Source organism: Salvia hispanica, chromosome 1 (genome assembly GCF_023119035.1).
Source record: "Salvia hispanica cultivar TCC Black 2014 chromosome 1, UniMelb_Shisp_WGS_1.0, whole genome shotgun sequence".
Classification (NCBI taxonomy): Eukaryota; Viridiplantae; Streptophyta; class Magnoliopsida; order Lamiales; family Lamiaceae; genus Salvia; species Salvia hispanica.
In genome coordinates, this window is record NC_062965.1 from 3444053 (window position 1) to 3470029 (window position 25977).

The 25977-nt window shown below is 36.7% G+C and overlaps 1 protein-coding gene and 1 pseudogene across 1 annotated transcript in view; both read right to left on the reverse strand.

Moving 5' to 3' along the window:
• Positions 1–10260, reverse strand: part of LOC125224555 (heat shock 70 kDa protein 18-like) — a 19385-nt gene extending 9125 nt beyond the window's left edge. The window contains exons 1-2 of the mRNA XM_048127979.1: positions 10041–10260; positions 8859–9697 (exon numbers count right to left, since the gene is read on the reverse strand). Of these exons, the coding sequence (XP_047983936.1) occupies positions 8859–9697; positions 10041–10260 (1059 nt within the window). The remainder of the gene's footprint in view (positions 1–8858; positions 9698–10040) is intronic.
• A 6579-nt stretch (positions 10261–16839) lies between these two features.
• Positions 16840–25536, reverse strand: LOC125222418 (annotated as a pseudogene).
• Between the last annotated feature and the right edge of the window lie 441 nt (positions 25537–25977).

The following is a 25977-nucleotide window of genomic DNA, read 5'->3' on the forward strand; positions in this document are numbered from 1 at the left end:
CCCGATCTCGTGGTAATCGGGAATATAGTTTCCTGACCCGCCAACTAGTCTCGGCGCTTCTCCAACCAGTGAGTTGTTCCAAAGCTGTCCGAACCGGTAGCTCCTGCTCATAAACTCGAAAAAAGAAACAAAAGTAAACATGTTAAATAAATTATTTACACCAAAACATTCGCAAGCACACTTAATAACACCATGCAATTCCCCGGCAAATGCGGCGCCGTTTTGATAGGTCCAGAAAGTGCAGTGCAAGTTATTGCTGTGTGAGAAATCACTCGATCTACCTGTGTCCAGAGGATTCGACTAGACCTCTAAGGCTAGAAGACCATGAAACTATCAGAAAGGGTCGGGTGCACTCTGTCCCTTCAAAAACCTCAATCCACTATACTACAACTAGCACAAGGAAGCAAAGGATCGATCCCACGGCAAGCTATGTGTTACTTGAATCAGATGAGGATGTTTGGGTGTGGGTCGAGAACTTAAAACTACTGGGTCTGAGGGATAAGCGAAACGTTACTCTACCTATTGGACCTAAGAAATGAAAGCGTACGGAACATGCATGACTCAGAGAAAGTGAGATATTTTTTTTTAGTTCTAAAACAGCTGGGGTAAACTTAACTAGAAAGACTTTCCTAATTTGGACAAACACTCATAAAGCAAAAAGCAAGACAAGATTCCTTAAACAACCATGGTATGGAAAAGCATGCTGAAAAGTAAAGGAGACAAAGTAGATCGTACTGACAGGTCTAGCAGATATGCAGAAAAAGTAAAGTACATGCAGAAAAGTACTGACATAAAGCAGATCTGGCTCTAACTACCAACAACTTCATCTTCTCCAGGAATCAAACGAGAATAGCAGAGAAACCAGAGTTTTAAACACCATGAAAACAGAACAGCCTTAAATCTAACTTAAACGCTCTGAGATTAGCCATCTCAGAACCAATCAATAAAAGAGGTCCCGGTAATTAGCGAATCCCGAATGGTCTGATCCCTACACAAAGCAAATAAATCTAATATAAAAGAAAAGAGAGAAGTTAACTAATGATATGATCTCATGTTTGAGGCAGAGTGCATCTTGTGGCAACAATGGGATTATAAATCCTCTTAAGCTCCTCCAACTTCTCTTTGAAAGCATCAACCGTTGCAAGTTTGTTTGACTCCAACCATTTCATAGTAGACTCGAAAGCCTTCTCTATCTCCTCCTTGTCGGCTGCTTCAATCCCGGTTGCACTTCTGGTCAGGGACGGATCTGATTGGCAAGCAGGAGGGGCAAATGCCCTCCCTCAAAATTTCATATCTATGTATAGAATCTATTGTAGAAAAAATATAATATTAGTTTCTTCTTTAAATGCCCCTCCTCAAATATTTCAAATATCCCCCCATGTATTTTTGCCCCTTCAATGAACATTTTCAGGATCCGTCCCTGCTTCTGGTGGTGTCCCTCATGTCGTATGCGTACTTCTCCAAAGCATACCTTGCATCGGCCTTCTTCCTATACTCTTCGTCCTCCCTCTTGTGCTTCTCTGCATCTTTCACCATCTTCTCTATTTCATACTTAGACAGCTTGCGCTTATTATCGTTGGTAATGGTGATCTTGTTCTTCAACGAGGTTCCTATGTGCACTGCAGCACCATACGCCACTGCTTCGTCTGGATTAATGGTCTTGCACGCCTCCTTCCCATTGAAAATCTCCTTTAACATCTCCTGCACCTTTGGAATCCTACTCGACCCGCCCACCAGCACCACCTCATCCACACTACCCTTATCCATCTTTGCATCACCCAAGCATATTTCTCCACCAGATCCATACACTCGACGAATAAATCCATGTGCAGTTCCTCAAACTTAGCGCGAGGGATGCTCGAAAACAAACCAATCCCCTCAAACAATGATTCAATCTCAATGCCGTTTCTGAAGCAGAGGAAAGGGCCATCTCGGCCCTTTCACAAGCACGCTTCAATCTCCTAATAGCTCTTGCATTCCCACTAATAGCATTTTTACATATCAAATCAAATTAGCAATAGTTACACCTCTTTATATCAAAGTAATTAAAATAAGGGACCATTTTAATAATCTACTTGTGTGCGTGCGTTCGGCTAGTAAAAGTGGTTCGTATACGAGTCCAAAAGTCTCAAGTTCGAGTTGATGCGACCAATGAATTTCTACTCATTTATTAATAAAAAAATAAGGGATAAGTACCAAAACCACTAATAACGTTTGCTCAAAAAGCAAATAAATTCCTGAGATTATGTTTTAAAGCTACTTGATTCCAAACGTTTAGAGAAAAAAGCAAATGAATCTCTAACGTTAACATATTGCACCAAACAAATTCCTCTGTGTGATCAAATGAAAACTCTAAATATCGTACAAACTCAAAACTATGATCTGGATCATTGAAAAATGTCAACAGATCACAAAAAAACATCAACAGGAAAATGTCAACAGAATTTCAACGGTAGTCAATGATTGAGGTTGTGTTGATATTGTGTTGATACTGTGTTGACATTAAAATCTTGAAATTTTATACTATGTTGATATTGTATTGAAATTGTGTTGAAACTGTGTGAAGGAGTTTTGGGTTTGTACAATATATAAGTTTGCATTTTATCACTACATACTCTGTCCAACTAACATAAAAATAAATATAACATTTAAACATAATTACCTTGTTCAAAGCTCATGAATACTGCTGTAATCCAACTGAATAATAAAATTACTAGTAGTACTATATTGCTTTTTTTAAAAAAACTGTGCAAAGAGAAATCCAGTCAACACACAACACTTTCGTCAACCCAAATTCCATTTACTATATCAATACGAATAAAATCAAAATAAAAAAATAAAACAAAAGTGTATGATTTCTCTAACGTAAAATCCGGTTCCTCTACTACATTTGTACATGAAATTCTTGTCAATTTATGCCCAAAATCTCCGACCAGCAGTAATCATTTCCTTTTGAGAATTCCTAAATAAATTATGCATAACAAAAAGAGGAGAGAAGTTAGCTAATGATGTCTCATGTTTGAGCTGCGAAGGGTGAGACCATGCAAAAATTTAGTATATCCCAACAACCTAAGTTTGCCGTTGGGCTTCAACCAATCTCTCAGCATCGAATACGCGGTAGGCCCGACGTTCAGCTCCTGCATCCAACCCGATTCTATTAGCTACGAGCGAGTCAACATTAGTTAGTTCGTTAGTTCATTAGTTTCAATACAATATCAACATAGTGTAAAATTTCAAGATTTTAATTTCAACACAATATCAACACAACATCAATCATTGACTACTGTTGAAATTCTGTTGACATTTTCCTGTTGATGCTTTTTTATGATCTGTTGACATTTTTCAATGGTCCAGATCATAGTTTTGAGTTTATACAATATTTAGAGTTTTCATTTGATCACATCCCCTTATTACTATGTATCATGATTTAATATTTTTAAATTTTATGTTGTAGAAATGTTTAATATATTTTAGACTTTTTATATCAGTTGTAAAGATTCTTCGTATATTACCTAAATAAAAAAAATTAACATATATGAATGTTATATACTTATAAAAAAATAAAGCATACAGTGGCTTAGAGATATTTAGGTTCAATAATTTTAGTGCTAATTTATTTCATTATTTGGGTTTTATAAACGTAATTAAATGATGCTATCTTTAACTGTTTTTAAAATCTACATAAGTAACAAATTATGGTCAAAATTTTAATTTTCTGTTTTTAATAATTTTACTTTTTAATGGAGTACTTCTTCTGTCCTTAAACAATAGTCTTTTTTTCATATAATGCATCCATTACTTGCCTTCACCTCTCATGGCGCCATCACCATTATATCACTGGGTCATATTTTCTCTACAACACGTTTGCATCATTTCATGCCGTTATTGAGTTGGTGTCGTTATCATATTATTAATGTGCCTTGCAACAAGATTTAATCGTATCGCTAACGGATTCTTGATATGTGCAGGTTTTGTTCAGATTAATTAAATGTAGGAAGTCAGATTCATCTTCAGGTTGATGGTTTCCTTATCATGTTGTATCTAATTAGTTTGGCCTCAACAGCTGGTCCAATCTCATAAAAAATCAAAATGTACAATGACGTCCCAAACTAAAATTAGGTTAAAGTGTTTTCAAATTGAGAAAGTTTCAATTTTTAGTAAACATATCTAATTCAAAATTAAACTAAAATACAATATTACTCTATCTGTCCCCCATTAAATCGTTAATAGGTTGTAGATAATTTATATCAGCCTAGATTTTATATTCTTTTATCAGTAATAAAAGATACTTTTGATCAAACTTATATGAGTGACCCCGAAAAGAGCAAAGAAAGGAGAAACTAACCAAAAAAAGAGACGAACATGGTAACTTAAAGTTGGCAACTCGCGTTAAAAATCAAGGTAGATAAAAGTAAAGAGCCACGAGATCTAGTTGGCAACTTATTTTAAAATGATTATGTAGTGTAGGGGCATGTTAGGGTGTCACCACCCCTTAAAATAACATCATACCACCATTAATAGCCAATTCTTTGTACATGTGGACGAATAATAAGCTGCCACGTGGCAAAAAAAAATTAAAAAAAAATTGAAAAACTCGGCTAGCAATTTATTAGTCTTTATACAGCAATTTTTCTTGTCCAGCAATATCCGACACGCTATGGTCATTATCTGGGTTCTGGGAGTGGACGGCACACAAGAAGAACGACTCTGTGTTCATTAAGAAGCTCTTATCCATCCGGGATGAGATGTTGGAAAAATGCACCAGAGATAAGATCACGGCACTTTGGAGCACTTGGTTCGCAGAAAAAGGGGTTAATGAGGCATATAAGTGGTTTAGGCCGAGAGGTGAGAGGCGGTTCTGGGCTAAGTATGTATGGAAGGATGTTGTCCCTCCAAAGTATTCATTCATAACTTGGTTCGCACTTCGAGGACACCTTTCCACACGGGGTCGCCACTTCTTGGAGAACTTGGACCCTACATGTCAGCTTTGCCGACGGGAAGAGGTATCAGCAGACCATCTTTTCTTCAAGTGCTCGAAGACTTGGGCAGTTTGGGGACAGATTATGCTTTGGCTTGGCATCGCGAGGAGATCGACAACGATTAGGAGTGTCATCAAATGGGCTAGACGGCAGACTAGAGGATCATAGATCGTTCAGATGGCGAAGAGGATTGCGCTTATGGCTTCAGTGGCAATCATTTGGAGGACGCGGAACAGAGTCATTTTTTATGAAAGTTTGGGGCGCAGTCAGGGTCACCTTTGAGATCAAATAAGCTACCTACAGTATCTTGTACTCACGTTTTCCTTATGAGCAGGTTCTTCTCCTCCAGATAGATGATGGAGTTCACCGGTTTTGGTTTTTTCGACATACCTTGAGTCACTCATCAGGATACTCTTTTCCCCCTTGGGTAGTTTTATCCCATGGGGTTTTTTCCCCAAGGGGTTTTAACGAGGTCCACTCACTCTGGGTTTTGATGGGTGATTTAAACTGTGTTCGGTCATGTTGGAGCCCTGCCCCTTGCTTTTTGGTTCTTGGTCCTTATCATGTTGCTTTGTACTAGCCGTTTTGTGGCTCTCTCTCTTGTACTCCCTCGGGTATGCCGAGTGTATAATGTAAACGTTTGGTTTGGTTCTATTTAATTTATTTATTCATAAAAAAATAAAAAAATAAAAAAACCTACGGAAATAATTTATGGTCAAACATAGTCTTTTTTTGCATTTTAATTCATCCCATAAAATTAATCCACTTCCAGTTCTTGCAAGTTTTTCTCTATTAGGAGGCACGTCTCATTCTTTATTAATAAAACTCTAATCATTTAGTTTTTATAACAAAATGAGTATTAAACGTGTGAGAGATACGCCTGAAATCCATGGGTTTCGGGTATTCCTGACCCAGTCCTAATATCCGACGGGTTTTGGGAACCCGAAACCAGTTATGGGTTCGGGTACGGGGTACCCGATTACCCGATTAATTATGTATTTGTGATAAATATTTTGGGTGATAAAGTTCTTATTTTACTATTTGGATTATGTTTGGTTGCTTTGACATTATTTAGATTATATGTTTGGTTGCTTTAACATTTCATTGTTCTATTATCTCGACTTTAATACTTTTTTACATTCGTGTTCAGTTCATGTTGCATTATTTACGTTCTTACTTGTTATCTTTTGAAAATATATAGTTAATTAGTTATGCTTTCTCCATTTTATTTACATGTTCAGTTAATGTCTTAAAAAATTAATCTCTTTTATGTTTCAATTTATACTAAAAAAATTTTATTTTAACATTAAGTAGTGTCTATTTGTCTAATGTCTATTTTATACTCCCTCCGTTCCATAGTAGTGGAGGCATATCTTTTCGGCACGGAGATTAAGAAAAAGTTGTGTTAAGTAAGTTAAGTAAATTGGGAATAAAGTAGGAAATGAAAAAGGTAGAAAGATGTAGAGAGAATAAAGTAAGAGAGAGTAAAGTAGGTGTGGAAAAATGTGTTGACTTTTACTAAAAAAGGAAATGACTCTACTACTATGGAACGTACCAAAATGGCAAAATGACTCTACTACTATGGACGGATGGAGTAATATATAGGAGTAGAATTATAGTCAATAAATAGTAGTATAAGTATTGTGTTATTTTAATAATTTCTATTCTCACAATTTAATTTATATAAAAGAATAAATTCCAAATATAATAATTTCGGGTTTATGGGTACCCGATTAGTTGGGTTCGGATACCCGCATCGGATATTAGGGTACCCGAATTCACATACGGATTGGGTATTGGGCATGATACTTTTGAGATTTCGGGTTCGGGTACCCGAATTTTCGGGTTTGGGTACCCACGGGTACCCGAATTTACGCCCCTAGCCTAGTGAGAGATATATATTGGGAGAGTAACGAATTTTTTCTTACCAAAGTTAATTAATGATTCGGACTTTCGAGGGGATTGATATGTTTTCGACTATTAGTCTTGCTAAATTTGAGGACCTTAAAATGGATTTATTAAAAAAGAGAAATTAACAGGAGAAACGAATATAAATTTAATAAAAATCAACATATATAAGTAACTTAAAGTATAAAAGTAAAGACCAAAGAGATCTTGCTACTCATCAATTTCCATTCATCTTGTCTTTATAATCATCAGGCTAGCTTTACACGTTTGTTGGTGATGATGTGATACAAAACAGTCTAGAGCTCCTTCAGCCTTTGCATGTTTGTTGGACTCCAACCACTTTGCTAAAGACTCGAAAGCATCCTCCATCCTCTTCTTATCCACTTCTGTGAGATTTGCATCAATTCCAACTCTGTATCTCAAGTTGTAGGCATAGTTCTGGCCTCAGCCTTCTTCTTGTGCTCCTCATCCTCCAACTTGTACTTCTTCGCATCCCCAATCATCCTCTCGATTTCTTCCTTAGTAAGCCTGTCTTTGTCGTTAGTGATGGTGATCTTGTTCTTCAACCCAGTTTCCATGTGCTCCGCTGACACATTCAAGATACCATTCTCATCTATGTCGAAGCACATACACACACTGCATAATTTCTTTGAATTCAACATTATATCAAAGTACTTATGACTATGCAGTAGGGTTATTACTCCCTCTTGTACTCTCATAATTGGAGCGAAACTTTTCAGCACGAAATTTAATAAAGCAATGTTAGCACGAAATTTAAAAAAACAATGTTGAGTGTGTTAAACAAATAAATAAAAAGTAAGAGAAAGAAAATAGTAGAAAATGAATAAAGTAGAGAGAATAAAGTAATAAAAAAGAAAAAGTTTCTATACATGAAAATGACTTAACCTAAGAAGAAACTTCCCGAAATGGAAAAATGACTCAACTATGAGGGAACGAAGGGAGTGATACTTTAGATTTTTTTTATCTCCCCTTAAATTGGTATAGATTATTTTGATTAAACATGCAGGATAAAGGAAAGAAGAAACAAACAAAAGAGACAAAATAAAGTAAAGTAATAAAACTCAATATAGTAGTAACTTAAATGCAATTATTCTCAGGAATATCATGAACAAAAATCTAGATAGATAAAAGTAAAGACCAATCATCAATCCATTTCCATCTTAATTCATATTGGTGATGATGGGAGTGAAAACAGTCTGGAGCTCCTTCATCTTGTTGTTAAAATCAGCAACCTCTGCATGTTTGTTGAACACTAACCAATGTGCGAAACACTGGAAAGTATACTCCATCTTCTTCTTGTCCGATGCTGTGATCTCGTTCGAACTTCTAATGGCGTCCCTTGTGTTGTAGGCGTAGTTCTCCAAAGCGTACCTCGCATCAGCCTTCTCCCTAAACCTCTCATCCTCCAACTTGTACTTCTTCGCATCCTCAATCATCCTCTCGATTTCTTCCTTAGACAGTCTGCCCTTGTGGTTTGTGATGGTGATGCTGTTCTTCGCTCGAGTCTCTGTGTGCTCTGCTGACACCCTTATGATACCATTTGCATCAATGTCGAACCACACTTTCACTTTAACAACACCTCTTGGTGCTGCTGGAATGCCAGAGTACGAATTTACCTAGCAGATTGTTGTCTGTCCCCTTGCTTCTTTCGCCCTCATACACCGGAATATTCATACTGGTCTGATTGTCTTTCACTGTTAGGATACTATGATACTTTCTCGCTGGGATATATGTATTCCTAGGAAAAATTACGCACATCCGATCTCCATCAAGTCCAATGCCAAGGGATAATGGAGTAACATCGACAAGAACGAGGGTTTGCACCGCCTCGTTGCCTTGACTACTCAACTTGGCAGCCAACACTGCAGCACCATGAGCCACAGCTTCGTCTGGATTAATGGTCTTGCACACTTGTTTCCCACTGAAAGCCTCCTGCAACATCTGCTGAACCTTGGGAATCCTACTCGACCCGCCAATAAGCACCAGCTCATCCACGCTGCTCTTATTCATCTTTGCATCACTCAGGCAATTCTCAACTAATCCCATACACTTCTTGAATAAATCCATGTTAAGGTCCTCAAATTTAGCACGAGTGATAGTTGAAAACAAGTCAATCCCCTCGAACAACGATTCAATCTCAATTGGGGTTTCGAAAGCAGAGGAAAGGACCCTCTTGGCTCTTTCACAAGCACTCCTCAATCTTCTAATCGCTTTTGGATTCCCACTGATATCCTTACCCTTTTTGCTTTTGAACTCTTTCATGAAGTGATCCACAATCCTGTTGTCAAAATCCTGTCCTCCAAGATGATTATCGCCAGAGATAGCCTTCACTTCAACGTCAGTGTCCTTAATCGTGGCCACAGACACATCGAACGTGCCACCACCAAGGTCAAAAATAAGCACATTCTTTGCAACAGAGCTAGTAACAACATTATCAAGACCGTAAGCAATGGCTGCAGCAGTAGGCTCATTGATGATTCTTATAACGTTGAGGCCAGCAATGGTTCCTGCCTCCTTGGTGGCCTGACGTTGGGAGTCATTGAAATAAGCAGGCACAGTAACGACAACATCCTTGATAGATGAACCAAGATATGCCTCAGCACTATCCTTCATCATGGTAAGAACCATTGAGGAGATTTCCTCAGCTGTAAACTGTTTCTCCTCTCCTTTGAATGTTACTGCAAACATAGGCTTGTCGTCAGCGTCAGGAATGACATTGAATGGCCAAAACTTAATGTCCCTCTGCACTGTTGGGTCACTGAACTTGCGACCGATCAACCTCTTTGCATCTGTGCAAAAAATAACTCGCTTAGTTAGAGGCTGGAGCAGAGAAAACAACAATGTTTATAGGGAGTACATGAAACAACACATAAAATCATAAGATTAAAATTGTTATTGAATTGGCATCAACTCCAACCACACCTCTCTTTATCAACTGTCGATATTAATTTTATCTTTGATAAGAAATACTATCTTCGCTATTAGATTGTTACATACATACCACTAGTAAAGATAAATATAACAAAACATGATAAGAATGCATATTTTATCGAAACTATATGTATAAAAACACAATTATTGAAGGAATCAAGATTGAAAATTCAAAATCATGGGAAATAGAAGAGAACACACCAAAAACAGTGTTGATGGGATTATTTGCAACTTGGTTCTTAGCGGCGTCGCCGATAAGACGATGGGAGTCGGTGAAAGCAACTGCAGACGGCGTGGTGCGGTTACCCTGCTCATTTGGTATGATATCAATGCGGCCGTGCTTCCATGCTGCAACACATGAATACGTCGTCCCCAAATCGATCCCTACCGCCAGCCCAGCACCAGTTCCAGTTCCAGCCATTAATAATGCTAACAACAAACTTCAACTAGAACTAAAGAAAACAAAAACAGATCAAAACAAACGCTTAAAATAGTTGTCAAAAAAGTTAATATTTCAGCAAGGAATTGAAATGCACGATATATACCAAGAGAGTTTTGAAAGAGGAAAAGTGAAACATTAAGCAATAAGCCCTCGGTCTCTTTAATAGCATGTCTCCATCTTCACGATACGGATATCTTTTCATATTCATCTAAATTTGATCATATAGATTAGCATATTATAAGTCGTTAGAATTTGATATGGATATGTTTGATTAGATTTTGTTCAGATTTGATTTATTTAAAAATGATTATGTAGTGTATTTGATAAAAAGTAAAATAAGAAAAAAAGATAAAAAAAATTATCATTCTCTTGTTTTCTTATACGTAATATCAATATGAATGTGATACGAGAAAATCATGTAGTGGATTAGGTTGAATATTTCTAGTGCTCATTTATTTCATTGTTTGGGTTTTATAAACGTAACTGAAAATGATATGGGGTACTCCATTATCTTTAATTTTCACAAAAAAAAATCTACGCAAATAAATTATGGTCAAAATCTAAATTTTAGCTTTTGAATAATTTAAATTTTAATATTCCTTCCATCCTCAAACATAGTGTTTTATTGCATTTCAATTCATTCCATAAAATTATGTTAGTATTGTCCACTTTGGGTCAAGCCTGCACGGATTTGTTTTTGGGTCACTCTCAAAAGGCCTCAAACTAATCGGGGTTGGACAGGAATTATATACACCTTCCAACTTCCCACATCGGGTTGGACCGGAATTATATACACCTTCCAACTTCCCTCACTCATCCGATGTGGGATGGGTTTGTAACCCAACAAACCTCCCCTCAAACCGAGACCACAAAACCTCCCCTCAAACCGAGACCACATCGGGACGCAGTCGACACAAACATGGGTCGTTCCAGCCCTGACCCTTAGGTCATCCAGGGTCCGACTCTAGCCCGAGTCTTTCAGGACCTGACCCTTACCGAGGCTCATCCAGGCCCGACCCAAAGCCAACCTGGCTTTGATACCACTTGTTAGGATCGTCGACTGCCACATTAGTTTGATATTGTCCGCTTTGGGTCAAGCCCGCACGGATTTGTTTTTGGGTCACTCCCAAAAGGCCTCAAACTAATTGGGGTTGGACAGGAATTATATATACCTTCCAACTTCCCTAACTCATCCGATGTGGGATGGGTTTGTAACCCAACAAACTAATCCACTTCCCGTTTTCGCAAGTTTTTCTCTCTTAAGAGGCTAGTCACTTTCTTTGTTAATAAAACTCTAATCATTTATTTTATATAAAAATGAGTATTAAATGTGTGAGGGATATATATTGGATAGTAACGAATTTTTAAATGATTATGAAGAGTATTTGAGAAATATACTTGCTTATTCCTTAAGAATATACCGTTTGGATTCGACATAGGTTTTAGTGAAAAAAAGAAGAGAGAGATAGAGAGATATTGTGTTAGTTGGAAATGAGGCATATTCTTGTGGGAGGAGTTAAATTAAATAAAAAATTAACATTCCTTCTTTACTGATAATATGAATGTTAAATACTGATAAAAAATTAAAGCTACAGTGGCTTAGAGATTTTAGGTTGACTAATTTTAGTGCTCGTTTATTTCATTATTTAGGTTTTATAAACATAATTAAAACGATGCTATCTTTAGTTTCTTTAAAAATCTACATAAGAAACAAAGTATGGTATAAATTTAAATTTTCTGTTTTTAATAATTTTACTTTTTAATGGAGTACTTCTTTGTCCTTAAGCAATAGTCTTTTTTTCATATAATGCACCCATTACTTATTGCAGTATAAAGAGTTCTGATATCTCCATATTGCTATATGGCACGAGCATAAAGAAAAATTAGAGCACAAATCAGTATCTGAGTAGTTTCCACATTTTATTAATTTGATATATAGTCATAATATAGTGTGAGTTCAAGTAGTCCTTACGCAATAGTCTTTTTCTGCAACACGTTTGCAGTGTTTCATGTCGTTATTGAGTTGGTGTCGTTATCGTGTTGTTATTGTGCCTTGCAGAACTAATTGTATCACTAACGGATTCTTGATAAGTGCTGGTTTTATTCGGAGTAGTTAAATGTAGGAAGTCAGATTCATCTTCAGGTTGATGGCTTCCTTATCATGTTGTATCGAATTAGTTTGGCCTCAACAGTTTGTCATCATCAAGTCTAATCTGATAAAAAAACCAAAATGTACAATGACGTCCCTAAATTAAATTAGGTTAAAGTGTTTTCAAATTGTGAAATTTCAATTTTTAGTAAATATATATAATTTAAAATTAAACTAAAATGCAATATTAATCTCCGCCATTAAATCGTTAATAGATTGTACATATTTTATATCAGCCTAGATTTTATAATCTTTTATCAGTAATAAAGGATACTTTTGATCAAACTTATATGAGTGACCCCGAAAAGAGCGATAGATTTCGGAATATGGGGCTCAATTCGCTGACTTTTCGAGATTAGGGATTAAATTCGTTGACCTTTCAGAATATAGGCTCGAGGTATGCGAATTTTTCAGAATAAGGGTTTTCACTTTTTATATTTATTGTGTTCCTTTTTTCTTATTATTTTCCTCCCAGTAATTATAAATTGACCAAACTATCCTTTAATTCAATTTTTAAAAAATTCATCTTCTCCAAATCCAACCAAATTATGCGCTCAATTATCCATCTCGAGTTCGTCGATAGTGGCGATGAACTCCAAATGGAGATTATTGGGAGAAATGAACTCCAAATGGAGATTATTGGGAGAAACAGAAATGCTGCAAGGGCTGAATAATGCACTTAATTTTCTCATTTTTTTTGTTCTTTTTAAAGGTATGTGAACGTATCTGTTGACTTTCTATCCATATTTGTGTACAATTTTAAAAGCTGAAATGGATGAGTGATTCACTATTCTCCCAATCTCCATTTTAGTGAAATACGTGTAGTGCTTGATCATATATTTCAAACATGGATGTTGGGATTTAGAGGGATGATATATAATTAAATTACCAGTTTAAAAATATATTTATAGAATTTCCAAAGTGGCTGATTTTTCAGAAATTCAAAAGGGGAAATGATCTATGGTATGAGAATTTCGACTGAATTTTAAGGTTGGAGGACATAATCTGGTTGGAATGCAGAAGATGAATTTTTTAAAAATTGAATCAAAGGATAGTTTGGTCAATTTATAATTATGGGGAGGAAAATAATAAGAAAAAAAGGAAGAGAACAAATATAAAAGAGTAAAAACCCTTATTCTGAAAAATTCGCATGCCTCGAGCCTATATTCTGAAAGGAACGAATTTAATCCCTAAACTCGAAAGGTCGGCGAATTGAACCCCATATTCTGAAATCTATCGAAAATGTTAGAAAAAGGAAAAAATATTAACTTGGAGGACAAGAAATACATTAGCTTGATGCCTAAGAAATATATTAGCTTGATGCCCAAGAATACTTGGAGCACAAGTTACACCATATTTACTTGTTTGTAATCCCTATTTAAAGGGTGCATTATACAATGAAATTATTATCCTATTCCAGGGTTTAGGGTTTAGGCATGGTACCAGAGTAGGACTCATAAAAATTTCATCACTGTCCCTAACCTTTCTCGACCTTAAGCCAAATCTGCAAAAAACCATTCAAAACAAACCATATCAGACGAAAAAAACCCATCCCAGTCGGATGAAATTGCTCGGCAAATTGCTGAAATCATGAGCAAAAGTCTTGCCATGATGATACCATCAACACCCAAACCAGAGAACACAGAAAATCCAAACAGTGGCTTAGAGATTTTACCTAAATAAAAAAATTAACATTCTCTTCTTTACTGATAATATGAATGTTAAATACTGATAAAATTAATGCAAACAGTGGCTTAGAGATTTTAGGTTGAATAATTTTAGTGCTCATTTATTTCATTATTTAGGTTTTATAAACGTAATTAAAATGATGCTATCTTTATTTTTTTTTAAATCTACACAAGTAACAGAGTACGGTCAAAATTTAAATTTTCTGTTTTTAATAATTTTACTTTTTAAATGGAGTACTTCTATCCTTAAACAATAGTCTTTTTTATATATAATGCATCCATTACTTGCCTTCACCTCTCATGGCTCCATCACCATTATATCACTGGGTCATATTTTCTCAACAACACGTTTGCATCATTTCATTGCCGTTATTGAGTTGGTGTCGTTATCGTATTATTAATGTGTCTTGCAACAAGATTTAATCGTATCGCTAACGGATTCGTGATATATGCAGGTTTTATTCGGATTAATTAAATGTAGGAAGTCAGATTCATCTTCAGGTTGATGGTTTCCTTATCATGTAGTATCTAATTAGTTTGGCCTCAACAGTTGGTCCAATCTCATAAAAAATCAAAATGTACAATGACGTCCCTAAACTAAAATTAGGTTGAAGTGTTTTCAAATTGAGAAAGTTTCAATTTTTAGTAAACATATCTAATTCAAAATTAAACTAAAATACAATATTACTCTCTCTGTGTGTCCGCCATTAAATCGTTAATAGGTTGTAGATAATTTATATCAGCCTAGATTTTATATTCTTTTATCAGTAATAAAAGATACTTTGATCAAACTTATATGAGTGACCTCGTAAAGAGCAAAGAAAGGAGAAACTAACCAAAAAAGATACGAATATAATAGTAAAACTGAACATGGTAACTTAAAGTTGGTAACTCGCGTTAAATATCAAGGTAGATAAAAGTAAAGAGCCACGAGATCTAGTTGGCAACTTATTTAAAAATGATTATGTAGTGCATTTGATAAAAATTAAAATTTCTAGTGCTCATTTATGAAAGAGAGATTATGGTCATTATTTGGGTTTTATAAACGTAATTAAAATGATACGGCCCGGGGTACTCCATAATCATTAATTTCACAAAAAAAATCTACGGAAATAAATTATGGTCTGCATAATCTAATTTTTTTTCTCTTAATAGTAATTTAAAATTTTAATAATCCTTCCACCCTCAAACATAGTCTTTTTTTGCATTTTAATTCATCCCATAAAACTAATCCACTTCCAGTTCTCGCAAGTTTTTCTCTATTAGGAAGTCTCATTCTTTATTAATTAAACTCTAATCATTTATGTTTTATAACAAAATAAGTATTGAACGTGTGGGGGTTATATATTGGGAGAGTAACGGATTTTTTCTTAGCAAAGTTAATTAATGATTCGGACTTCGAGGGGATTGATATGTTTTCGACTAAGTCTTGCTAAATTTGAGAACCTTAAAATGGATTTATTTAAAAAAGAGCAAAGAAAGGAGAAATTAACAAGAGAAACGAATATAAATTTAATAAAAAGCAACATATATAACTAGGTTTGTGTTAAAATGACAACACCACTGTGACATTGTAACACCACGTATTCAGCAATATTATAAACGCTACACAGCAATCTATAGATTGTTATATAGCGTGTTGGATATTGCTGACTGAGAAAAATTTGCTGTATACAGTGTTGTATATTGCTGACTTGAGATTTTTTTTATTGCCACATGGCAGCTTATTAATCGTCCATGTGTACAAATGATTGGCTAAGAATGACGTTATGATGTTATTTTAAGAAGTGTTGTCATTTTAACGCACCCCTATATAAGTAACTTAAAGTATAAAAGTAAAGACCAAAGAGATCTTACTAGTCATCAATTTCCATTAATCTTGTCTTTATAATCATCAGGCTAGCTTTACACGTTTGTTGGTGATGATGTGATACAAAACAGTCTAGAGCTCCTTCAGCCTTTGCATGTTTGTTGGACTCCAACCACTTTGCTAAAGACTCGAAAGCATCCTCCATCCTCTTCTTATCCACTTCTGTGAGATTTGCATCAATTCCAACTCTGTATCTCAAGTTGTAGGCATAGTTCTGGCCTCAGCCTTCTTCTTGTGCTCCTCATCCTCCAACTTGTACTTCTTCGCATCCCCAATCATCCTCTCGATTTCTTCCTTAGTAAGCCTGTCTTTGTCGTTAGTGATGGTGATCTTGTTCTTCAACCCAGTTTCCATGTGCTCCGCTGACACATTCAAGATACCATTCTCATCTATGTCGAAGCACATACACACACTGCATAATTTCTTTGAATTCAACATTATATCAAAGTACTTATGACTATGTATTAGGGTTATTACTCCCTCTTGTACTCTCATATTTGAAGCGAAAGAAAATAGTAGAAAGAATAAAGTAGAAAGTGGATAAAGCAGGAAGAATAAAATAATAAAAAAGAAAGAGTTACTATATATGAAAATGACTTAACCTATGAAGGAACTTCCTGAAATGGAAAAAATGACTCAACTATGAGGGAACGAAGGGAGTAATATTTTAGATTCTTTTATCTCCCCTTAAATTGGTATTATTTTGATTAAACATGCAGGATAAAGGAAAGAAGAAACAACCAAAAGAGACAAAATAAAGTAAAGTAACAAAAATCAAAATAGTAACTTAAAGGCAATTCCCGGGAATATCATGAGAAAAAATCTAGATAGATAAAAGTAAAGACCAATCATCAATCCATTTCCATCTTAAGTCATATTGGTGATGATGGGAGTGAAAACAGTCTGGAGCTCCTTCATCTTGTTGTTAAAATCAGCAACCTCTGCATGTTTGTTGAACACTAACCAATGTGTGAAACACTGGAAAGTATACTCCATCTTCATCTTGTCTGATACTGTGATCTCGTTCGAACTTCTAATGGCATCCCTTGTGTTGTAGGCATAGTTCTCCAAAGCGTACCTCGCATCAGCCTTCTCCCTAAACCTCTCATCCTCCAACTTGTACTTCTTCGCATCCTCAATCATCCTCTCGATTTCTTCCTTAGACAGTCTGCTCTTGTCGTTGGTGATGGTGATGCTGTTCTTCGCTCCAGTCTCTGTGTGCTCTGCTGACACCCTTATGATACCATTTGCATCAATGTCGAAGCACACTATCACTTTAACAACACCTCTTGGCGCTGCTGGAATGCCATAGAGTACGAATTCACCTAGCAGATTATTGTCTGTCCCCTTGCTTCTTTCACCCTCATACACCAGAATACTCATACGGGTCTGATTGTCTTCCGCCGTGCGTATGTTATTATCATACTTGATTGTTGGGATAGTTGTATTCCTCGGAATAATTACGCGCATCTGATCTTCATTAACTCCAATGCCAAGGGACAATGGAGTAACATCGACAAGAACAAGCTTTTGCACCACGTCGTTGCCTTGACTTCTCAACTTGGCAGCCAACACTGCAGCACCATGAGCCACAGCTTCGTCGGGATTAATGGTCTTGCATACTTGTTTCCCACTGAAAGCGTCCTGCAACATACGCTGAACCTTGGGAATCCTACTCGACCCGCCAACAAGCACCACCTCATCCACGCTGCTCTTATTCATCATTGCATCACTCAGGCAATTCTCAACTAATCCCATACACTTCGTGAATAAATCCATGTTAATTTCTTCGAATTTAGCACGAGTGATAGACGAAAACAAATCAATCCCCTCAAACAACGATTCAATCTCAATTGGGGTTTCGAAAGCAGAGGAAAGGACCCTTTTGGCTCTTTCACAAGCACTCTTCAATCTTCTTATCGCTCTTTGATTCCCACTTATATCCTTACCCTGTTTTCTTTTGAACTCTTCCATGAAGTGATCCACCATCCTGTTGTCAAAATCCTGTCCTCCAAGATGAGTATCGCCATAGATAGCCTTCACTTCAATGCCATTTGCTTGAATCGTGGCCACAGACACGTCGAACGTGCCACCACCAAGGTCAAAAATCAGCACATTCTTTGCCACAGAGCTAGTAACAACATTATCAAGACCGTAAGCAATGGCTGCAGCAGTAGGCTCATTGATGATCCTTATAACGTTCAAGCCCGCAATGGTTCCTGCCTCCTTTGTGGCCTGACGTTGGGAGTCATTGAAATAAGCCGGCACAGTAACGACAGCATCTGTGACACATGATCCAAGATATGCCTCAGCAATATCCTTCATCTTGGTAAGAACCATTGAGGAGATTTCCTCAGCTGTAAACTGTTTCTCCACCCCTTTGAATGTTACCGCAAACATAGGCTTGTCGTCAGCGTCAGGAATGACATTGAATGGCCAAAACTTAATGTCCATCTGCACTGTTGGGTCACTGAACTTGCAACCGATCAACCTCTTTGCATCTGTGCAAAAAATAACTCGCTTAGTTAGAGGCTGGAGTAGATGAAACTGACACATAAAATCATAAGATTAACATTCTTATTGAATTGGCATCAACTTCAACCACACCTCTCTTTATCAACTGTCGTTAATTTTATCTTTGATAAGAAATACTATCTTCGTTGTTGGACTGTTACATACGTACCACTAGTGAATATAAATAAAACAAAACATGATAAGAATACATATTTTAAGTCATTCTAATTCAGATAACTCGAAACATAGAGGTGTTAAAAAAATCAAAATAAAACAAAACATGATAAGAATACATATTTTATGTCATTCAAATTCATATAACTCGAAGATAGAAATGTCATAGGACCTATATGCATAAAAAGCCAATTCTTGAAGGAAATAGATGAGAACAAACCGAAAACAGTGTTGATAGGATTATTTGTGACTTGGTTCTTAGCGGCATCGCCGATAAGACGATGGGAGTCGGTGAAAGCGACAGCAGACGGTGTGGTGCGGTTGCCCTGATCGTTAGGTATGATCTCAATGCGGCCGTGCTTCCATGCTGCAACACACGAATACGTCGTCCCCAAATCGATCCCTACCGCCAGCCCAGCGCCAGTTCCAGTCTTGTTTTCTTATAATATGAATGTGATACGAGAAAATCATGCAGTGGATTAGGTTGAATATTTCTAGTGCTCATTTATTTCATTGTTTGGGTTTTATAAACGTAAATGAAAATGATATGGGGTACTCCAGTATCTTTAAATTTTCACAAAAAAAATCTACGCAAATAAATTATGGTCAAAATCTAAATTTTCGCTTTTGAATAATTTAAATTTTAATATTCCTTCCATCCTCAAACATAGTGTTTTATTGCATTTCAATTCATCCCATAAAACTAATCCACTTCCCGTTTTCGCAAGTTTTTCTCTCTTAAGAGGCTAGTCACTTTCTTTGTTAATAAAACTCTAATCATTTATTTTATATAAAAATGAGTATTAAATGTGTGAGGGATATATATTGGATAGTAACGAATTTTTAAATGATTATGAAGTGTATTTGAGAAATATACTTGCTTGTTCGACATGGATTTTAATGAAAATTTGTCAAAGGAAGAGAGAGATAGAGAGATATTGTGTTAGTTGGAAATGAGGAATATTCTTGTGGGAGGAGGGAGTATTAAATTAAATAAAAAATTAACATTCCTTCTTTGCTGATAATATGAATGTTAAATACTGATAAAAAATTAAAGCATACAGTGGCTTAGCGATTTTAGGTTGAATAATTTTAGTGCTCGTTTATTTCATTATTTAGGTTTTATAAACGTAATTAAAATGATACTATCTTTAGTTTCTTTAAAAATCTACATAAGAAACAAAGTATGGTCAAAATTTAAATTTTCTGTTTTTAATAATTTTACTTTTTAATGGAGTACTTCTTTGTCCTTAAGCAATAGTCTTTTTTTCATATAATGCACCCATTACTTATTGCAGTATAAAGAGTTCCGATATCTCCATATTGCTATTTGGCACGAGCATAAAGAAAAATTAGAGCACAAATTAGTATTTGAGTAGTTTCCACATTTTAGTAATTTGATATATAGCCATAATAAAGCAACAGTCTTTTTCTGCAACAAGTTTGCAGTGTTTCATGTCGTTATTGAGTTGGTGTCGTTATCGTATTGTTATTGTGCCTTGCAGAACTAATCGTAGAGCTAACGGATTCGTGATAAATGCTGGTTTTATTCGGATTAATTAAATGTAGGAAGTCAGATTCATCTTCAGGTTGATGGTTTCCTTATCATGTTGTATCTAATTAGTTTGGCCTCAACAGTTGGTCAATTATCAAGTCCAATCTGATAAAAAAACCAAAATGTACAATGACGTCCCTAAATTAAATTAGGTTAAAGTGTTTTCAAATTGTGAAATTTCAATTTTTGGTAAACCTCTTCATCACTTTGAATTTAGCAACACCTCTGGGCGCTGCTGGAATGTCTTGGAGACTGAATATTCCTAGCAGATTGTTGTTTGTTGCCTTGCTTCTTTCGCCCTCATACACCGCAAACCTCACAATGGTTCGATTGTCACGTGACGTCCGGAGAATTATCTCCTTACTTGTTGGGACAAGTGTATTTCTCGGAATACAGACGGCCATCTCATCTATACCGATTTCAATTCCAAGCGACAGAGGAGTAACAGCTGAAAGAACCACATTCTGCACCTTATCATTGCCTTCACCACTCAACTTGGTAGCCAACACAGCAGCACCATATGCCACAGCTTTGTCTGGATTAATAGTCTTGCACACCTCCTTTCAACCGAACAACTCCTGCAACATCTGCTGGACCTTGGGTATCCTACTCGACCTGCCCACAAGTACCACCTCATCCACGCTGCTCTTCTCCACCTTTGCATCGCTCACGCTTTTCTCTACCAGTTCCATACACTTGTTGAACAAATCCATGTTGAGCTCATTAAATTTAGCACGAGTGATAGTCGAAAACAGATCAATCCCCTCAAATAAATATTCAATATCAATAGGGGTCTCGACAGCTGAGGATAAGATCCTCTTGGCTCTTTCGCAAGCACTCTTCAATCTCCTAATAGCTCTTGCATTCCCACTCATATCCTTTCCCTTCTTGCTTTTGAACTCTTTCATGAAATAATCCACCATCCTGTTATCCATATCCCGTCCTCCAAGATGAGTATTACCGGTGATAGCCTTCACTTCAATGACACCTGACTTAATTGTGGCCACAGACACATCAAACGTTCCCCCACCAAGTTCAAAAATCAGCACATTCTTTGCCACATAGCTAGTAACACCATTATCAAGACTGTATGCAATGGCTGCAACAGTAGGCTTATTGATGGTCCTTATAACATTGAGGCCGGCAATGGCTCCGGCAGCCTTGGTGGCCTGACACTGAGAGTCGCTGAAATAAGCAGGCACAGTCACCACAGCATCCTTGACGGTTGATCCAAGATATGCCTCGGTGATTTCCTTCATCTTGGTAGTACCATTGAGGAGATCTCCTCAGCATAAAAACGTTTCTCCTCCCCTTTGTAGGTTACCACAATCATAGGCTTGTCGTCAACGTCAGGAATGACCTACCTTGAATGGCCAAAATTTCATGTCATCCTTAATAGTTAGGTCACTGAATTTGCGACCGATCAACCTCTTTGCATCTGTAGATACGTATTGAATGAACAACAAAGTTAAAACCTAGAAAATAAAATTGTGGCTGGATTAGATTAATCAGTAGCATATATTCCAAGTTTCCAACCATGCACACCACATTTATATAGATAGAGAAGGCCTTCAAGTCTGCTATGAAATGGTTAGAGTAAAACAAACTTGCAAATGTTAATGCTTTTAAATATAAGTTGGAGAATCATAAGAAGATTTACGAACGCATTGAAGCCAAGACAGAGTCTTTTTTATTGTGTTTTATGTTGTAAAAATCGTTAAAATAGAATTCAGATTTTCTTTATCAGCCGTAAAGATTCTTCATAGATTTTAGATTCTTTTATCTCTTAGATTTCTCTAAAAAACTAGTAAAAGATAATTTTGATTATACTAATAAGATTGACTCCTTAAAAAGAGCAAAAAAATGAGAAACTAACAAAAAATGAGACGAATATAAACTGAACATAGTAACTTAAAGTTGGCATTTCGCAAGAATCATCACGCTAATGGTATTTTATCGTAGCTCTAAACAAAAATCAAGATAGATAAAAGTAAAGACCCACGAGATCTTGCCAGTCATCATTTTGCATTCATCTCGTCTTTACAATCTTCAGTCTTTGCACGTTTGTTGGCGATGAAGGGATTGAAAACAGTCTCGAGTTCCTTCATCTTGTTTTTAAACTCATCAGCCTCTGCATGTTTGTTGGACTCCAACCACTGTGTGAAAGACTCGAAAGCATTCTCCATCTTCATCTTGTCTGCTGCTGTGACGTTTGCTGCACTTCTAACAGCGTTCCTTGTGTTGTAGGCGTAGTTCTCCAAAGCATACCTCGCATCAGCCTTCTCCCTAAACCTCTCATCCTCCAACTTGTACTTCTCCGCATCCTCAATCATCCTCTCGATTTCTTCCTTAGACAGCCTGCCCTTGTCGTTGGTGATGGTGATGCTTGTTCTTCACTCCAGTCTCTGTGTGCTCTGCTGACACATTCAAGATACCATTCTCATCAATGTCGAAGCACACTTTGAATTTAGCAACACCTCTGGGCGCTGCTGGAATGCCTTGGAGTCTGAATACACCTAGCAGATTGTTGTCTGTTGCCTTGCTTCTTTCACCCTCGTACACCGGAAACAGCACACTGGTCTGATTGTCCACCACTGTTTCATAACCATCCCTCTGCCTCCTAGTTGGGATAGGTGTGTTCCTCGGAATAATTACACTCATCACATCTCCATCGCAGCGAATACCAAGAGACAAAGGAGTAACATCCGAAAGAACCACATTCTGCACCTTCTCATCCCCTTCACCACTCAACTTGGCAGCCAACACTGCAGCACCATATGCTACAGCTTCGTCCGGATTAATGGTCTTGCGCACCTCTTTCCCACCGAAACAACTCCTGCAACATCTCCTGCACCTTTGGAATCCTACTCGACCCGCCCACCAGCACCACCTCATCCACGCTGCTCTTCTCCATCTTTGCATCACTCACGCATTTCTCAACCAGTTCCATACACTTGTTGAACAAATCCATGTTGAGCTCATTAAATTTAGCACGAGTGATAGTCGAAAACAGATCAATCCCCTCAAACAACGATTCAATCTCAATTGGGGTCTCGAAAGCTGAGGATAAGATCCTCTTGGCTCTTTCGCAAGCACTCTTCAATCTCCTAATAGCTCTTGCATTCCCACTCATATCCTTTCCCTTCTTGCTTTTGAACTCTTTCATCAAGTAATCCACCATCCTGTTATCCATGTCCTGTCCTCCAAGATGAGTATCGCCGGTGATAGCCTTCACTTCAATGACATTTGCCTTAATTGTGGCCACAGACACATCAAACGTTCCCCCACCAAGGTCGAAAATCAGCACATTCTTTGCCACAGAGCTAGTAACACCAGTATCAAGACCGTATGCAATGGCTGCAGCAGTAGGCTCATTGATGATCCTTATAACGTTGAGGCCGGCAATGGCTCCAGCAGCCTTGGTGGCCTGACGCTGAGAGTCGTTGAAATAAGCAGGCACAGTCACCACAGCATCCTTGACGGCTGATCCAAGATATGCCTCGGCGATTTCCTTCATCTTGGTAAGTACCATTGAGGAGATCTCTTCAGCATAAAAACGTTTCTCCTCCCCTTTGTAGGTTACCACAACCATAGGCTTGTCGGCAGCATCAGGAATGACCTTGAATGGCCAAAATTTCATGTCATCCTTAATAGTTAGGTCACTGAATTTGCGACCGATCAACCTCTTTGCATCTGCAGATACAAATCGAGTTAACAACAAATAAAACCAAGAAATTAAAATTGTGGCTGGAATGGATTAGTAGCATATGTTCCAACCATACCACATATCGTCAACCGCCTATATATTGCCAGAAAACCACCAATATTTGGTCAAATACTCAGTCAATGGCTAACAAAACCACACTTTTATTAATGGTCCCATAATCTCAAATTTGAAAAGAAGTCAGAAAAAATTATTCTATGGACATAACATTCAACTACACGTTGTTAATACACTTAATTAATCAATCACAATTTATATGTTTACACATGTTCGCGCGCAATACATCATGCCGAAATTTTTCGTCACGGAACAATTAAAAAAATGTACATTAAGACAGAGGATTTACCATAAATTAGCCAAACTTGATTTTATTGGAAATCCCATAAATGTAGAACACATGACCAAATAAACTACTCCTTCCGTCTCGTTTAAAATGACATGTTTTCCTTTTTAGTTTGTCCCAACTAAGAGACACATTTCCTTGGTAACTTTCTCTCTCCAATTAATACACTCAACCACTTTTTCTCACTCCTATTAAAATATTCATCTTTCTTTATCTCTCTACTTTAATGCCTACACCTACCTTCTCTCTCTTCAATTAAACACTTTAACCAATAACTCCTAAAATCACGTGCCGGTTAAGCAATGTGTTATCTTAGCCAGGACGGAGGGAGTAGGTTATAGCCTTAAGACTATCCTTAATCTTAAGGCTATGGAAAACTCCCCATAAATGTAGAACACATGACCAAATAAACTAGGTCATAATAGGAGAATACCTTAGCTCATTATTGCTTTGTTTTGCTGATTATATTAAAATCGGATTTTAAGATGAAGTAGGTCATGTTAAAATTAAAATTTCCTATAGTGCAGTAACGACAAAGTAACAATGACCATAGGTATTTTCTTATAATGAACTACTCCCTCCGTTCCATAGTAATGGAGACGAAACTTTTCGGCACGAAGATTAAAAAAAATGTATTAGGTGAGTTAAGTAAAGGGAGAATAAAGTGGAAAATGAAAAAAAAAAAAGTAGAGAGATGAAGAGAGAGAAAAGTAAGAGAGAGTAAAGTAATGTGGAAAAATGTGTTGATTTTTACTAAAAAGGGAAATGACTCTATTACTATGGAACGTACTAAAATGGCAAAATGACTCTATTACTATGGAACGGAGGGAGTACTATTTTTTTTTTAGGTATGCGTTCAGCGTTTAAAATTAGTTTTATGTTTATCACATACCATATCCAGTAAGGCCACTATGTATGAATATATTAGAAGTTTGTTATGAATCTTTTAAATATATGCATGTTGCAGCAAACAAGGGTAAAAGAAAGACTGAAAATCATGGAAAATAGAGGAGAAAAAAGTAACCGAAAATAGTGTTGATGGGGTTATTGGCGACTTGATTCTTTGCGGCGTCACCGATGAGACGATGGGAGTCGGTGAAAGCAACGTGAGACGGCGTGGTGCGGTTGCCCTGGTCGTTTGGTATAATCTCGATGTGGTCGTGCTTCCACGCTGCCACACACGAGTAAGTCGTCCCCAAATCGATCCCTATCGCCCGGCCTTCGCCCTTTCCCGCCATCACAAAAACAAACGAGGGAATACTTTTATTGGCAACGAACTGCAGAAAAGTAACAAGTTTGTTCTGACTTCTGAAACCCTATTCTTATACAGAGAGGGAGAATTACTTGGACTCGGCCAATACAACAGAGGTACTCTTAAATCTTAATAATTAGAGCAAGGAATTTTCAATAAAATTATCAATATAAATAATTCTAGTAATTATTATTTTTATTATTGTTATAAGATACTGGTGCAATATAAAATACAGTATAATTTTATAATTTACATTAAGATTTACTTTCCTACGTTAGTATATTTGTCAATCTTTTAGCGGAGAGAGAAATACTTTCCTACAAGTGGGGATATTTTTAGTTTTTTACATTTTTGTTCTTTCTTAATATAAAGTACTAGTATTTTATAACATTTCTTTAATTACGTAATTATTTGAGATTTGTCAATT